Source organism: Vipera ursinii, assembly GCF_947247035.1.
Source record: "Vipera ursinii genome assembly, chromosome: 1".
Classification (NCBI taxonomy): domain Eukaryota; kingdom Metazoa; phylum Chordata; class Lepidosauria; order Squamata; family Viperidae; genus Vipera; species Vipera ursinii.
Genome location: NC_139512.1, coordinates 164,282,613 through 164,299,228, shown reverse-complemented (window position 1 = coordinate 164,299,228; position 16,616 = coordinate 164,282,613). Strand labels below are relative to the sequence as shown.

At 41.7% G+C, this 16,616-nt stretch overlaps 1 protein-coding gene across 3 annotated transcripts in view; it reads right to left on the bottom strand.

The window, feature by feature from the left end:
• The window catches only part of ITPRID2 (ITPR interacting domain containing 2), a 69,772-nt gene that overhangs the window by 28,158 nt on the left and 24,998 nt on the right, over nt 1–16,616 (bottom strand). For all 3 annotated transcript variants that reach the window (XM_083375937.1, XM_083375939.1, XM_083375938.1), the window contains 3 exons: nt 14,618–14,826; nt 12,272–12,957; nt 766–838 (listed from right to left, as the gene is read on the bottom strand). In XM_083375937.1, coding sequence (XP_083232063.1) covers nt 766–838; nt 12,272–12,957; nt 14,618–14,826 — 968 coding nt within the window. The remainder of the gene's footprint in view (nt 1–765; nt 839–12,271; nt 12,958–14,617; nt 14,827–16,616) is intronic.

Here is a 16,616-nt window from a genome sequence, read left to right as displayed (position 1 = left end):
GATTCGACCCGCCAAACTGCCGACCTTCTGATCGACAAGCTCAGCGTCCTAACCCACTGAGCCACCACGTCCCTATTCTCTTTGCTACTGCAGTCTAAAACCATTTATTACTCCAAACACAGGACCTTCTTTTCCATTCCACTTTGTTCTCCTATAGTTGAGTAGCAGAGGGATGCAATTAATGTGCACACTCAACAAAGGTGAACACTACATGAGCATCGCTACAAACAGTCACTGTATGCCCTGATCTGGAAACAGAAAGTACAGCCCTAGAACAGTCTTACGATGGAGGAAACCTCACCGAACACACTTGAGACTCAACGCTTCTGTCTTAATGCTAATGCGTAGAGCTCCTACGTCTCAATGGCTGAACACAGAAAACTTTTATATCATCAGCACTTGGAGAATAATCAAAAGCTTTTTCGGTTTTGGGGTATGTCATTTTAAGGTTCAAAACAATCTTTTCAAATGACAGGTCATCCTTCGCTCATATACATACTGTATATTGCACCATTTCAACTTCTCCACCCTACAACTGGTGAAGGATCAGAGAAGTCAAACCCTTAATTAAGATTACATGTCTGATGCAGCCTCTGTCATTTTAGAATGCGGTTTCACAAGAAGACACTATGATTTTAAATCTAATTAAAGGGCAGACTAGCAGGTTATGGGTGGGCCACTATTTAAAAAGCTTAAAGTACTTGGACCAAAATTCAGTGGTAAAGATGTTTCAGGAGGAACAAGAGGGAAAAAAAATCTACTCACCTTTTTTTGTTTTGATTAAAGCCCGCTGACTTGCATTAGAAACGTGTGGAATCTCTCCCTCTGTGCTTTGAATCTGCAGGAAAAAAAAATCAGTGCATTTTTAAACCTATGCTTGCAGGCAATAAGCTTTCTAGTGGACATGCATGGTATTTATACCTTGCATAACTGGCTACTTAGCAATTAACAATTCCAAATACAATAAGCTTAGCAAACCAATGGAGTCCATTATTGTTGTTTATTATTAGTGTATCTTTTTCAGACTTCCTGGAGTGATAATGCTGAAGTCGGAACACCCAGGAACAATAAAATGTGAAAAAGCTGTGACATCACTAATTTAGGATAAAAGGCTGTTTTAAGAACAATGAGGCAGACCCCCCAAAAAATCAGCGCCATATCCCATGAGGTTTCCCTTTGGAAAACTTTTAGGCAAACAAACACAAAAAGCTCAGTAAGAGGGGTGCGGGGGGGGGGGAAAGAAGGTTGTAAGTCTAACTAAAACTCAAGAAAACCGTGCTAGCTACTTTATACATTTCACAAATGTCTTGTTCAGAGGCTATGTTAAAAAAACAGCAAGAAGAGAGGAAAGGAGAAAAATATATTCAAAATGCTTCCATTCTATCTCCTAAAGAGACTTTCTAACTTTCTTTCCCAATGCTCCACAAAACCTCAAGCCAAAATAAATACTTCTGAAAAATTAAAAGCTACACGAGACTACTTTGATTTTTAGTTGATGCTGTGTATCTTCTTACTGTTTCGGAATATGGCAGATTTATCATCCAAAGATTACAAATCTAAAACACAATGTCTTACACTGGGAAATACTACAAGGTTCAGTTTGCATGTCCCCCCTTAGGAAACAACAAAAAGAAACTAGACAGGAAGTTTTTGTTTAAAGACGAAAAAACAGTGTCCATTTTTGGATGTACACCACCATACAACTGATAGAAGCTCTCTGGATTAACTTGTTCCTTATGGAAAAATGATAATCCAATTAGCTTCAAAATATTTTGGATTACCTGGTCCAAAGCTACCAATCCAAGGAAGTAGAGCTATGTTTAACAACAACTGAGAGCTAGGGAATTATGAATGCGCAGAATTTCTATGCTGAAAAGTTGCATTTTCCCTCCTTCCAAAAAAACAAATAAATACCATGAACACACATGGTACAAACACACACCTGACAGGAGCATAAGATGACAAGCTTGCAGCACAAGATGTTGGCTGAAGTCCCATTTATGTACAATGGACTACATTATACATAACCTATTTAGTATCTGTGAGTTTGCCTCTGGGAAAGAGAAGCAACTGATTCACCACGCAGCCCTCCTCCTCCTCCTACTGCATAGTGCTGTCCCAGAAGCAGGTGCCATTTTGGGAACGGCAAGGGCCGCTTCATCCTGCAGCAGGACCGTCCTGGGAGTGGCTTGCAATTCTCACAATCTGAGTATTGCAGCCGCTTCCAAAATGGCACCCACTTCTGAGAAGCTACCACACTGCCTCCATATGGGAAGGCCACATGGATTAGCTGTTTCTCCTTCCCAAAGGCGATCTTTGGAAGTAGTGTGATGGACCAAGGCACAGGAGGGTGGATGGAAGCCAGAGGGATGGGAAGCAGAACGGGGTGCCTCAGGGGTAGGGGAGGCCCCGGGAAGCCATATGTGAGCTGGGGAAGTGCTGCAGTGCAGGCCTCCTAGTGCTTCCCCCATCTCCTGAGTGGAACTCCGTGATCCACTTAACAATCGCAATGGCGAGAGCAGGGAAATATGGACTCAATTGTGGTCATAAGTCAAGGACCACTTGCACTGCTTTTTTCTTTCTCCCTTTGAAGTTCTGCTTGCCCAAGTATCTTCTTTCCCCAAATCCTGGATTCTTCTTCAAAAACTGCGGTCCTTTTCAATCATTGTGAAGCTACCATTTTTTATTTATTTTGAGCAGTGTTATTGTTCTTGATTTTATCTTCAAAACCTTTTCCCAGGCACAAAATAAACTAGTTCACCTCTGAAGCTTTATTATAAAATAGAAGTGCTCTAAATAGAATTTAAGTAATTCAAGCAGCGTCTTAAATAAAGCACAGAATATGTTTGATTTCATTGGCTTTTAGGTACATTTCCTTGTTATTTGTCCTCTCAGCATTGTAGACATAGGAAACACGTCTTCACATTTTTAGAAGCCCTCTGAAATCTAGTACATACATGGAACTATAAACAGCCCTTTTAATTACAGAGGTGGTTATATTCAAAATGTGTAGACAAACTCCAAGGACAAAACCTTTCCACAGTTGTTTTTAATCAAGAGGTAGTAATTAACATAAACTTGAAACTCTAGGGTATTTAATTTTAAGATTCCAATTTCAATCTGGGGAATTTCAAGGCATCTTAACATGAGTGATTATTATTCTGGTTTGCTTTTTTTAAATGTTTTAAGGAACAAAAAAAGGAAAGTTCCAAGAGACAGTAAAAAAGAATATTAGTCAAGTCTCACACGTTTTGCTTATACACCTTGTTTCAAGAGAACCGTAAAAGAGGAATATGAAAACATACCTCAAATATTACGTTTGTTATACTGTGCAACTAATAGGTCAGAACACTTGCTTTTTAAATTAAAAATATAAACATTGTATTATTATATAATTGTTACATCATAGAGAAACCTAAGCATACCTAAATACTGCTTATTTAAGCTCCTTGAATCTAAAAAGACACATGATTTCATAAGTTGGCACATATTCATGCTATTAAGAAAAAGATTTTTTTATATTTTTGAAACCAACTTTTTTTTTTAAAAAATGGTAGAGTTAAAGAACTCCTAGAAGTGTATTTTTAACACACTTGGCTACCTCCTGAATAACAAATAAGGTAGTATTTTTACAAATACATGTCACCAATAGTAAGACAGTAATTTTAAGATGTTTTGATTTTGATTTTTGACAGGACTAAATATTGGCTGATCTGTAAAATATGACCTTTTGATGATCTGAGACAATGAGGGGAACTGGACAGAGTAGGCCTTTATAATCTTCATAATGGTGAGGCACCAGACTTGAAACTTGGAATTTAAGTCCTGATTTAGGCATGATGCCAGCTGGGTGTTGACCTTGGCCAGTCACTTTCTCTTAGCCCTAGGAAGGAGGCAAAGGCAATCAACTTTTTGAAACCTTGGAAAGAAAATTGTAGGGACTTCTCCTGGCAGTAGCTAGAAATAACACTAACTGACACTATCTAAAAGAATAACAGGCCTCCGGTGAATCCCTAGTAATATTTAAAATATGATAAGAAAAATGAAGATCAACTATATTAAAAATCCATTTTAACAGTTGTCTCACACCAAAAATGTTGGAATGCTTATTTCTGTTGTCTTTTTCTTGTCCTATAAGTTTCCGTTCATTTCAAAGGACTGCAAAAGTTTTTGTTTTGTTTTTTAGATAGCAGGAATTCAGCTTGACCACAGATTAATTTTACTTCAGTTTAGTTTTCATGTTGACACTGGAGTTAATACGCGCTTAATACACCTTTGCAATGCTGGTATCTTATTTATAATTTTCTTTTGAGGAAAAAAGCTATACTATATGTGGGGAATATATTGGAGACTTTCCATAAACTCCTGTCCTCGGAAGCTTTATCCAGCTTGTATTGCTGGTTACATTGTAGGCTCATGAACTCCCAATTTTCATGAGTCAGAATTGTGTTCCAAAATGCAATCTAATGCAATGTTATTGTCAAGTTGGAATAGCTAAGAGATCCATCACGTTTGCTATTTCTATTTCTTTTAAAAGGTTCTTTGGATTCTCAGAACAAAGTAGTATCTCTCACTCCCTAAAAGGAAGATTAGGCACTGACTAGATCTCTACTATCAGTCAGAAGCTGCATGCAGGGGAATGTGAGGACTTCTACTGCAGGGCTTTTCAACCTTTTCACCCACTGTACCACTTTTAAGATATGGCAACATCAGAGTACCACCAGTCGCCTAGCAAGGTGTCAAAAACTTGATGACCTCCCGCCCACAAAAGAGAAAAAAGTGATGAAGTACAGGTAGTCCTTGACTTACAACAGTTCGCTTAGTGACTGTTCGAAGTTACAATGGCACTGAAAAAAGCGCCCCCCCAGCCACAGCTGAGCAAGACCCCTGCCTGCCCGCCCAGCGGCGCTCTTCCTCCTGTCCGAGGTTTTCATTGTTGTGAGCATTTCTGTTGAGGATTGGCAGCGGGGGTGGGGTGGGGTGGTGTTTTGTTTTTATTCCCCCCCCCCGCATCTGATGGGTGGTTGCAGCAGGTTTTGGTCACTTCACGTGACCCTGGGACACTGTGACCATCATAAATATGAATCAGCTGCCAAGCATCTGAATGTAAATCACAAGACTCTGGAGATGCTGCAACATTCCAGCTGATCGGCGCTTCTTCTGGGCTCAGCAGAAACACCAGGATCAGTGCCGAGCTCCAGCTGGTGCCTGGCGCTGATCCTGGCTCTTCCGCTGAGCCCTGACAGCCCTGCAGCTCCAGTCGTCTCTTGCTCAGGCTTGTGCAGTGCTGCCACCGGTTCAGCTCATTCCCTTCCCCTGCTACCACTTTTCTAGGATGGTCGCGTACCACCTGCCAGGTGACAATGTACTACAAGTGGTACCTGTATACCAGTGGCTGAAAAGCCCTGTTCTACTGCATGAATGGACTGGGTGCACCTGACACTATAACTTGCCCAGTATAGAGAAATAGCTCTCCAATAGGGAACCCCCTATTGGGCATGACGGACTTATTTGCAAGGCTGAATAGGAAGTATTTCCATTTAGTTGCCTTTATACATCGTTCTATTGAGGCAGAATGATTAAACTACAATACGAAACACATACCAAAACAACAGTCTTGTTGTCAGCCACAATATGTTAGCAAGTGGATTTTGACTTAATTCTGAATACCAGTAAAAAGGGAACCATGTAACTGCTAAATGAATGTTTATGTAGGATCATGATTACTTTTACTAGACTACCCACATCAGGCTTACTCAATCTGTGTCCTTCAAAGAGGCCACACTCTCATAGTAAGCCTTTCACCCTGACATATTATGGAACACATCGAGAGGGTGCCACCTATGGGGAAAAAAATCCTATACAGAATTCCTACTCACTTATAAGCAACTATCCACACATACTTCCTATTTGAGACTGGAGACTCTACCTGTTCAAAAGTCCTTGATCATACACATAAGCATACTTATTGGCATGCTTAATATTGATAAGGCAGGAGTCAGAATTTTGGTATCCCTGTCCAAATATTTTGGACTGCAACCTTCACTGTTCCTGCCCAACGGCCATACTGGTTAAGACTGTGGAAACTGTAGTAAAAAAAAAATTCTGCAAGGCATTCAGTTTTACATACTTGTTGAATATGAGTAATGTTGGAAGAGCGTTAGAAGCGTTTCAAGAGGAGAGTATAAAAACATAAGAAGAAAAATCACAAGAGATGAAACTAAGAGAAAAATAGAAAAATGTGACTTTTAAGAGTTGCCAGGTTGCTTAAGCAAACTCCAAAGTCTGCACTGCTTTCTTTAAGGGAATCTGGTCTCCTTATTTCACAACTCCATTTTCAGACACTTCCTCAGTTCTAAGTTGTTTTTTTTTGGTGATAAAATTGCCTAGTTAATCTTTTTTTTTTCATAGAATACATTCAGACAATAGTGCTTTATTAAACTAGAAAATCTAAAATCAAAGGACTTCCTCTCAGGAAACTAGCCTATTTTCAAAATACCGAACTAAAGCATTGTGTTCTTGTTATCACTATTGAAAACGAACAGAATAAATGCTATTGACACGAAAACGGTTTTGAGCTTCGTCCAAGGAAACAAAACGGGGGTGGGGGGGGTGGGGGGGTGTATTTCAGCACGCATCTTCAGAACAAGAGGGGAACGTGGAACCAAATATTAGCTCCCAACTCCCTTTTGGCCCTGTCTCTGAACATTATATTGTGGTTCAAGATAAAACACCAGAAAGCAAAACTGACTTTAAATGTGGAGAGATCCTTGGCTGAAGATAGGAATGCATCTTAATTAATTAATGCCCAGAGGAAGAGAGAGAGGCTTTTGGAGGAGTTGGTGGCAGCAGCAGAGTGCTCCAGGGGCGAAAAGAAGCAAGGCCTCTTTAAGGAAAGGGTGGAAGAGTCAGGATCAGAAAAAGGAAAGAAGGCGAGGTTGTCGGAATACAAGCGAATTTGAGGGCTAATCCACATGGAGCCCCATTTCCATCTGTCCTGTTTGCCATCGTTCACTCCCTAGAGACTAAAATGGAGAATGTGAAATTTGAGCGGGCCCCGAACAAGGAGTATATATCGGAGGTGGTGACCCTTTGAGAGCTGTATGCAACGAAATTTCATTTTGATGTATGCCGATTGGTGTACATTCAAAGTGACAATAAAGTTATCATTATCATTATCTCTGCCAAACTCTCATAAGTCTCCACGAGCTTTCCAGAACAGGGACTTTCATGATGGATGGCCGCAGCAAACTGACTTTCAACTGGAGACTGTTACTGGCAAGTAGACTTCCTTTCTGAGCTTCCAGGATGCACTGAGGGGATTATCTCTTTGGGATCTTGGGAAAACAGTAAGACAACACACTTCCTATTCACCTGCCACTGGTGATTTTTTTTTTATATCGTAAGTAAAGATGGAGGGAGAAAGAGATGTTAAGAGGGCTCAAGTTATTAGTTTATTCTAAACGCTATGAGCAACGCTACCATATGGCATAGCTTAATTGGGCACAAGAATTAAAATACGTGCTTCAACCATAACATGGAAACTTAAAATAGATTGAACACCGCTAGTATACTCCCCAGAAAGGCCAGTTTAGCCATGACCTAAGCCAGGGGTAGGCAACCTTGGCTCTTTTATTTATTTATTTATTTTATTAAATTTATATACCGCCCTATTCCCGTAGGACTCAGGGCGGTTTACAGGGAAAATTAAAAGCATAGCATACAAAAATTAAAATCAGTTAAAACAATTAATTAATTCAAGTCCCCGAAGTTTAAAACTAAAACCCAATTAAAAATTAAAAACCCCTCAGTCTGGGCCAGACAGCTCGAAGAGCCAAGTTTTCAGGTCCCGGCGAAATGAACGAAGGTCGGGGGCAGTCCTAAGTTCCATGGGAAGTTGGTTCCATAGGGCCGGCGCCCCCACAGAGAACGCTCTTCCCCTGGGAATAATCCGCCGGCATTCCTTAACCGGCGGTACCCTGAGAAGGCCCTCCCTGTGGGAGCGCACAGGACAATGGGAAGTTGATGCCGGCAGAAGGTGTTCCCTTAGATAATCCAGACCCAAGCCATTTTATGACTTGTGGACTTCAATACCCAGAATTCCTGAACCAGCCATGCTGACTCAGGAATTCTGGGAGTTGAAGTCCACAAGTCATAAAAGAGTCAAGGCTGCCTAGACTGACCTAAGCCTTTGTTTCCAATCCCTGTTTCTCTCTTCCACAAACATACAAATCTGAGGGCCTTTAAATGTTCTAGATAGGACATTTAAATCCTTTAAAAAACCTAGAGTTTTTTTTTGGGGGGGGGGAATCTATTTTTGTTCAGCCATATGGATAGCAGCCAATTATCACATCTGAGCAGATTCAGGAAGTATTGTGAAGAGGAGCTATCTAGTTTAACCCTGAACATAAATAAAATCCTATGAGTAAGGCCATTCCGACAGATAGGTCAGTAAAAGAACTGGTCAAAATAATTTGAACTTGCTTAATAATACGAAGGTCTGCAATGTCTTCATAGCTCCACATGTCTGCTTTGAAAGTTTCCCCACTTTCTGATTTTGCATATGCATGCAAACACGACCATGTGCATGCACTGGGAGAAGAGGAAGCAAGGGCTTAAATGATGAAAAGTGCATTACAGTATTACAACCAAAACTCTACTCATTTTGTGTATGTGTTGTGGCATCATGCACTCATATGTAAAAGACAGACCCTTAATTATGATACCTTGTGCCACAATTTTTTTAAAAAAAAAATTGGCATCATGATTCAACAAATGCTTCCCACAAGCTGCATTTATTTGCAATCCTCCAAATGATTTTGCCCAGCCCAAGTCAATAACCCCATACCCAAAGAATTAAGCAGCATTCTTACTTGAGAGTGCGGACACCTCCTTTTCTTAAAAGGGTAACAGATACCCATTTGTGTTGGTGCAAGCCACTTTTTGGAAGAGAAACTGACGAAGAGGTACACTAAGCCAATCACTTTAGATAGTTTAGATCCATTTTACTAAAATTTTGCATGAGGAGTGAACGGCCAATTTGATCACATGGAATACACAGAGGTATTAGAAATCCTTGCTACCAGGAGAGATATTGGCAATAAGGCAGTACATGTCTCTGCTGAAAGTTAAGCAGGGCTGTAAACCCAAAGGTGCAGCAACAAGCAATCTCAGGAGAGGAGGTTTTGGACCTCCAAGAAGTTTTCTGTTTGTTGTTTTTTTTTATGTGTGCACTAACAGCTCTCTTATGGCATACCACTTCTTGGGTGTTCCTGGACAACAACAGAACTGGAGGCATAAGCAGGATCTACTGGTAGATTTCTGGTTCATTTGCATTTGATTGCCAAATGTTTTTCTTTTCCACTGTAGAGAGGAAAGAAACTTTGGAGCACAGTTTTACTCAACTCGACTGCGATCCCATTTCTAATGCAGAAAATAAGCTTCTGACCCGAGACATTGAGTCAGAGATATAGTAAATCTTTTAAAGGTAAACTTATTTAGGTAAAGGTAAAGGTTCCCCCGCACATGCGTGCTAGTCGTTTCCGACTCTAGGGGCCGGTGCTCATCTCCGTTTCAAAGCCGAAGAGCCAGCGCTTGTCCGAGGACGTCTCCGTGGTCATGTGGCCGGCATGACTAGACGCCAAAGGCGCACGGAGCGCTGTTACCTTCCCACCGTAGTGGTCCCTATTTTTCTACTTGCATTTTTTACATGCTTTCGAACTGCTAGGTTGGCAGAAGCTGGGACGGTAACAGGCGCTTCATAAATGAGACTTTTTAATCAGAATTTCTCCACCCCAAAACAACAACACTCAACTTCTTGCACGCTAGATCACCAGAACTGCCATTTTGCCGAAAAGTTCAGAAGCAAACTCAGATTATGCCACTTAAGTTTTCTCTTCCCATCTGTTTCAGAACTGAAGTTAGTGATAACTGAAATCTAAACAGAACCAGAAACGGCCTCAATGCATTCGAATCAGTTCTGCCATAGAAAAAAAAAAAGACAGATGCTGGAATAGGAACGCCATTGGGGAAAAATCAAAGTAAGATCAGAGCAAAATCAGGCAGCTTGCAACCGCAGAGAGTTAAAGAACAGTGAAGACATAAAATAGAATATTTATTTATTCTATTATAACATATTATGTACATGGAACAAATAGACACTTTTCCTCAATGTGGCATCCGTAGGAAATCATTCCTTTTAAAGCTGATTTCTGCAAAACTATGACCATTGGAAGATAGATAAACTCTAAAAACGTAGGGAAGCCAGGATTTGTACTCAATAACAAGTTGCTACCTTCAGCTATGCCTGCACTGCAATCTCTAAAACTACATACAACACACAACTGAAACATTAACAGCAGCTCCTTTAATAGTCTTTAAGCAAAACAAACCCCAAAGCAAAAGACATAAGATGTCTCTGCAAGGCAAATTACTACTGTTATCAATGCACATAAACACCCATCTTACAAGCCATTTGCTAGGTCTCAGTTTGCAAAGGCGACTCCGTGACTTCATTTGCTCCTTAGGGCTCTGCTGGAGATTCTTGTCCTCCCTTTCCCAATGGGGGAATTAGGCGGTCGGGGCGGGATAAGGGGCTGATCCCATTCCCTCACCCGCCTCTGCTACGGGCCACAGGGTCAGAATCCTGCCTGCATTTCTACTTGGAATCTTTGCCCTGTTCCCTCCACCCTTCCACATCTCCTTTGCCAGTATCAATAAGGATGCCAGCACAAATGCATCCGATTGGCTGAGAATGTAGAGGCCAAAACTCCTGGGAAAGCTGTGCCTTGACTCACTCTCCCACGCTGGCTATCTTGACAGCAGCAGACTTCCGACAGCAGCCCCAGCCACAAGGACCTTGGGACAGCACGGAAAACTGTGCCCCCTCAATACCTTCTGCCATGATACGTGCAAAGAAAACATTCCAAAGTCAAACTCGGAATGAAGAAAAAGCAGACCTTTAGGGCACTCCCCACACTGTCTCATAGTGTTTTTTTTTCTATGTACAAGACAATTGAAAAAAAAAAACAAAAGAAGAAAAGTGGAACCATCCTCATTTCTGCCATTAATAGTTAGGTTCCTCACTTCTGTGAACTAACCGTAAAACCATAAGCATAACCCTGGTCACATTATTTCAGGCGTTGTTTCTAAATTCCTAAATGTACTGGTCAAAAGCAAACAAACCCTCGTATGTTAGCTTGATATGGGAACATCACAGTGAGCAAATATTTTCCAGTTTCAGAAGAGATCTAGGGTTTGGATAAAAAAAAAATTAAAAAATGGCGCAGCCGAGAGGCAAACAAAGGTGCTTTAAGGCCTTCATCAAAATTGGAATTGTTAAGACTTGTCACATGAGTAAAATTATTAGCATTAATCATGTCAGGACAGAGATTATAAATAGTATCCAATCATTAACATACTTAGGGATGAAATCCAGTAACTTGAAACATACCTAGAATAAGAATATCTAACTTGGAACGCTACAGAGTGTTATGACCAAATTCAAGTTGTTACAGCTGGCATAAATAACAGAAAGGAATGGTGTAACTTGTAGTCCAGATTATCTGGAGAACACAAGGTTACTTGTTCCTGACCTAGAAGGATAAAGCTTTAGATACATCCACTTGTCTATTTCAGTATTACCCACACTGGAATAAGAGCTTCTCGTTAAATTGCAATAGGTTGACAGGCCTGTTTTAGAATTTAAAATATGGCTCTTATGTAAGTCCCACCTAAAATGAACACAAATCATGCTGTCAGTTTTCGTGGTCATATGGAGCTCCAAAGAGCATAAATAAACAAATAAAATTAAGAGGCCGCAGGCTGCTACATCTCTAATAGTAACTAACAATAACAAACATGCTGTATCTCTGGCTGGCTTTTAAGCACAATGTAAACAGGGGCATCACAAAAGAGTATAATCTTCCTTTCACCTTAGGAACCCCAACCCCTTTTTATGACCATACCTGTAGATGAAATACCCACTAAAAATGGATTAGGGTTGTACGTGAAGCCATGAAGGCTTAAAATTGTAGTTTAAGATCTTCTACACTGGGTACCAAAGAACCATTTTAGCAGCTTACCAAAACTGTGTATCCAACATTTGTGAGGTCTACAGGGGAAAAGACAGCTCTCAAAAGTCCCCTACACAGTTCTACCAACATCTACCAGGTACCAGATCGGAGAAAGATTGTGCAGAATATGAAGGAGAATCAGCACGTGAGGAACTGCAACATCAAAGCGACAATCATCCTTATCTCTTTCCACATACCTCCTCCATCTCAAAGGAGTCCTTCTGCTGCAGCATGAGGCTGGCAATAGACGGGATGGTTAGTGGAAGTGAGGCCTCTTTATCAGCCACTGACGTTGCAGGCATCTGAATTGCCCTGATCTCTTTAGGTTCAGAACTAGTTGATTCCGGAGTATCACCTACGAGAGTAGAAGAGTTCGTAGCAGCAATCTTTTCATGAAATCCACCTGTATGTCCAAAAGAGTTATTATTTTGCTGATCTTCAAAAGAAATAGAAGAACCTTGAGTTTCCTGTTGAACGCTAGTGCCAGGAGAAAGTTCTGAAGAATCCAGAGCTCCTAGTAGGCTGGACTGATTGCAAGGTGATTCTTCTTTTACTGTTGCCAACAAAGATGCTTTGAAGTGTTTTGGGGTTTTCGCTTCCGGTTCTTCACTCCCATTTTCAGATTTGCCCTTCTCAGTAGATAGACTACTGCTGCCGCCATCTCCCGCTTGAGGGTTCCCGTAGAGGTTGAGTTTAGACAGAGTCTTCATCAAACGATTCGCTGTGTTACTTCGTGTTAGAGGAGGTGGGCTGGATGCCTCTTTACTGGAAGATGTTGAATTCATGCTCCCAATTTTCTGCAAGGGAGTGCCAGAAACTTGAGAGTACAAGGAAGAGAATGCATTGGCCACAGTAGTAAGCACTTCAATTTGACGAAAGCGGCCTGGCAAAAAGACAAAACCAAGTGACAAAAAGAACAAAGGGCAGCACTGTAAAAACACAATATTGAAACAACAAATGAACTTGAAGCTTGTGAAGTTAAAAACAGAAACACCAGAACATCAGAACCAAGGCCAAGTCCGATTCCTGACTTTCAACTATCCTTGGCTTCTGAAATCTGATAGGAATTAACTAGGGTTTCGTGCACTGTTTTTTCCCCCCAAAATGTTACTTGTAGTATTCCCTGAGGAAAAGTAGATTGTTTTGTCTTAAAAAACCGCATCTGCCTTTTGAATCACTCAAAGGAAAACATATTGTTTCCATTTTTTATTGTTTTAATGTTTAGTAGGGATATAAGCCGCTCTGTATCAACTCGGTGGTATATAAACCCAAGAAAACAATGTACACCAAGTTACATCATTGGGAAACTGCTCAGAGGGAGAAGAGGGGGGGGGGAAACATGAGATTTCTTCCATCACTTTTCTACCAAATAAAAGTGCCTCTCTCCTTACTGAACTGTCTTTGAAACGAGGGCCACTCCCTCTTCTCTGAACCATTTGTCACATTCCAATTCCATAGACTACATATTACTCTCACTTCATTCTGCTGCCCACGGTCATTGGTGAATAGGATGGTACCAAAGGCTTAGAGTAGCCTTCGTTACTGATTCTATTGTCTCTGGTTAGCATAAGAAAGAGAAGCTAAGACAGTGGTGGCAAACCTACGGCACGCGTGCCAGAGGCGGCACTCAAGAGCCCTCTCTGTGGGCACACACGCCGCCACTGCCGGCAGCTTATGCAGGTCCATTAGGCCACCGCCGCCCGGAGCAGCAGCCCCACCCAACACGAAGGAGGCGAAGTGGCCAGCTAGCAAGCTCGAGTAGAGGTGGTAGAGCATGCCCACGCCCAGCAAGCCAAAGGCCACCCCGAGCAGGGAAAGCCAGATCCCCATCAGCGCCATGGCCCCCCAGGCCCAGCTAGGATTGTGTGCCTCCCCCCCATCTATTCTGGGCCTCCTGCCCACCACCCCACCCACCAGAGACCCCCTGGATCTCCCCCAACCCTGTCCGGCCCCTACAGGCATCCCCCCCATGAGCAACATCGAGGTGGCCATGCCTACTCCATCCACGCCACCCAGTGGGCCACACCCCCATCCCCCCCCCCGAGGGCACCACAATGCTGAGGCAGCCCTGGCACTTTGTGATAAATAAGTGGGTTTGGGGTTGTGTTTGGGCACTCGGTCTCTAAAAGGTTTCACCATCACTGAGGTAAGATTTGGGAGTGGGCGGTTTAAACTTTTCCAAGGAACTCAGGTTGGAAAAGGCTGGTGAATTGCTCCTACTGTTTTGCTACCAGTTATCTACATGCTTGCTACCATTTGAGAATTTGACTTTTCACACTGCAGAATGAAAGGGTAAATTATAGAGAAATAATTAGCTGCCCTGACAACATTCTTCCCCAAGTGACTAGGTTCAGAAGATTTAAAATTAGAAGGGCTTTGCGTTAGACCTATTTATTTCTAGTTTACCTTCCTAAAAAACAAGGAAATTAATCAGGTAATATCGTACTTTACCTGACCAACTTTTGAAATGATTTAGAAACATACCAAATTTTTATGCATTTATGTTTACTGAATTTGTATATTGCCCAGTAAGAAAAACATACTTGTCAAAGCAAAATTGGGATTTTCCACTTCCATCCGTTGCACTTGTGCATTCAGAAACACCTTGATATCTATTCCCCTTGCAAACGATGATGAATTAAAAAACCTTGATGGAATTTTTGAAGCAATATCTGGTTCATCACGTCCAAATCCAAGATTATAGAGAACCTCTTCAGGATCTTCCTCATAGAGTTCCAGTAGTTCAGACACGCTAGATTAAAACAATAACACAAAAATTGCACTATATAGTCTGCTTTTCTGGTTAAGTATAGAGGTGAAATCTGTAAGACCATTCGATTGAATACCTGGATTAAAAGATTTACATTGCGATTTTTAGCTTTTAAAGGAGATGAAAGGAGATGACATTATGATTCTGTGAGCTTACTTAAAATATATACTTTAAATGTTGAAATATTTGTTCTGCACTCTCCCATAATTTTATTAATCTCAACAGGACTTCTCAGCACACCTAGAATAAGTTTTCTCTGGATGGCTGGGGAATTCTGGGAGCTGAAGTCCATTAGTCACAAGTTGCCAAGGTTGGACACTCCTGAGCTACACTGTTAATTTAGTTTGGATGTTAATGAGCAGCAGAATTTGTCTAGAACAGACATGTCAAACACAAGGCCCGGGGGCCGGATCCGGCCCACGAAGTGGTTTCATGCGGCCCACGAAGCCATCCTGGAAACAGTGAGGAAACGGCCCCCACTGCCTTGGCCCTGGCCCAGAGACCCTCCTTCTGCCAGAGACCCTCAGATCTGTCCCACTCCTGTCCAGGCCCCCATAGGCACCCTTGATGCGAACGATGTAGAGCTGGCCATGCCCACCCAGTAGGCCATATGCACTCTAGCCACGCCCACCCAGGCCACGCCCACCCTGGTCATACCCACCCGGCCCCTTGAGGGCAACTGCAATGCTGATGCGGCCCTCAATGAAATTGAGTTTGACACCCCTGGTCTAGAAGAATGTTTGAATTTGTATGATTGCAATCAACAATTACATACAAGGGCAGATTGTCATCTATCCCAATCTTGTTCAAACTTCCTTGAAACCAAAGCCCTACTCAAAAACCGCCCCTAATTCAACTACATAGATCTAAGAAGACTTTGTTCATCCAGTCGTCGCTATCATAACTGCATTGTTCTCGATGTTTTAGAAAACAATTAAGAACTCTTCTGTACTTGGACAGCAAACTCACTGCATCCTGCAAAATCTGGATTCTAAGGGGCAATCAACCAATCAAGTAAAAGGTTTTGCAGAATGTGTGGCCCCTTCTCCTTTTCAGTTCTATCTTAAATACAAGGCAATGATGCCTGAACTAGGCTACGCCTGTCGCCTTCAAGTTGGAGGTACTCAACCAATCTCCTAGTCAGCTCTCCTTTTAAAATACTTAACGCCAACCGACTTGAGCTTGTGTGGTTTTATTTTGTAAAGAGCCTGAACAGCCTCAATAAGGAGCTTTTTCTCTTTTAAAAAGATATGGGGAGTGGAAATTAGACTCCTCGCCTCCCGCATACACTCACCTTAATCCAGCATGGTTGTAATAACAATATGAGAAATGATGTGTAATATAACGTACTTTATATACTCCACTTGATTTGCTCCGAAATTGTGCGTGGAGACTTTATAGTTGGCAGGCAATCCTCTCAATTTTTGTCTTCCAACGCATGGGAAGCCGCAGAAATGCAGAATGAACCACACAGACCTGCTCTCTCCTTTACAGAAGGTAAACTGAGCTCATTTGCATGAACACATCTGTGTAGAGTTGCTTTGGTAATGGAGAAGTGTTTTTCACTGTCATTTTCAAAATGTTTTCAATCTGAAGAATCCTTGATGCTCTCCGAGTTTGGTTGCTTTTTTTTTTTTGGCAGATGTTTCATTACCCAAACTAGGTAACAACATCAGTACTAGTATTAGGACTAGCACTGATGATGTTATCTAGTTTGGGTAATGAAATGTCTGCAAGAAAACAATTAAGCTCAGAGAGCCCCAAGGACTCCT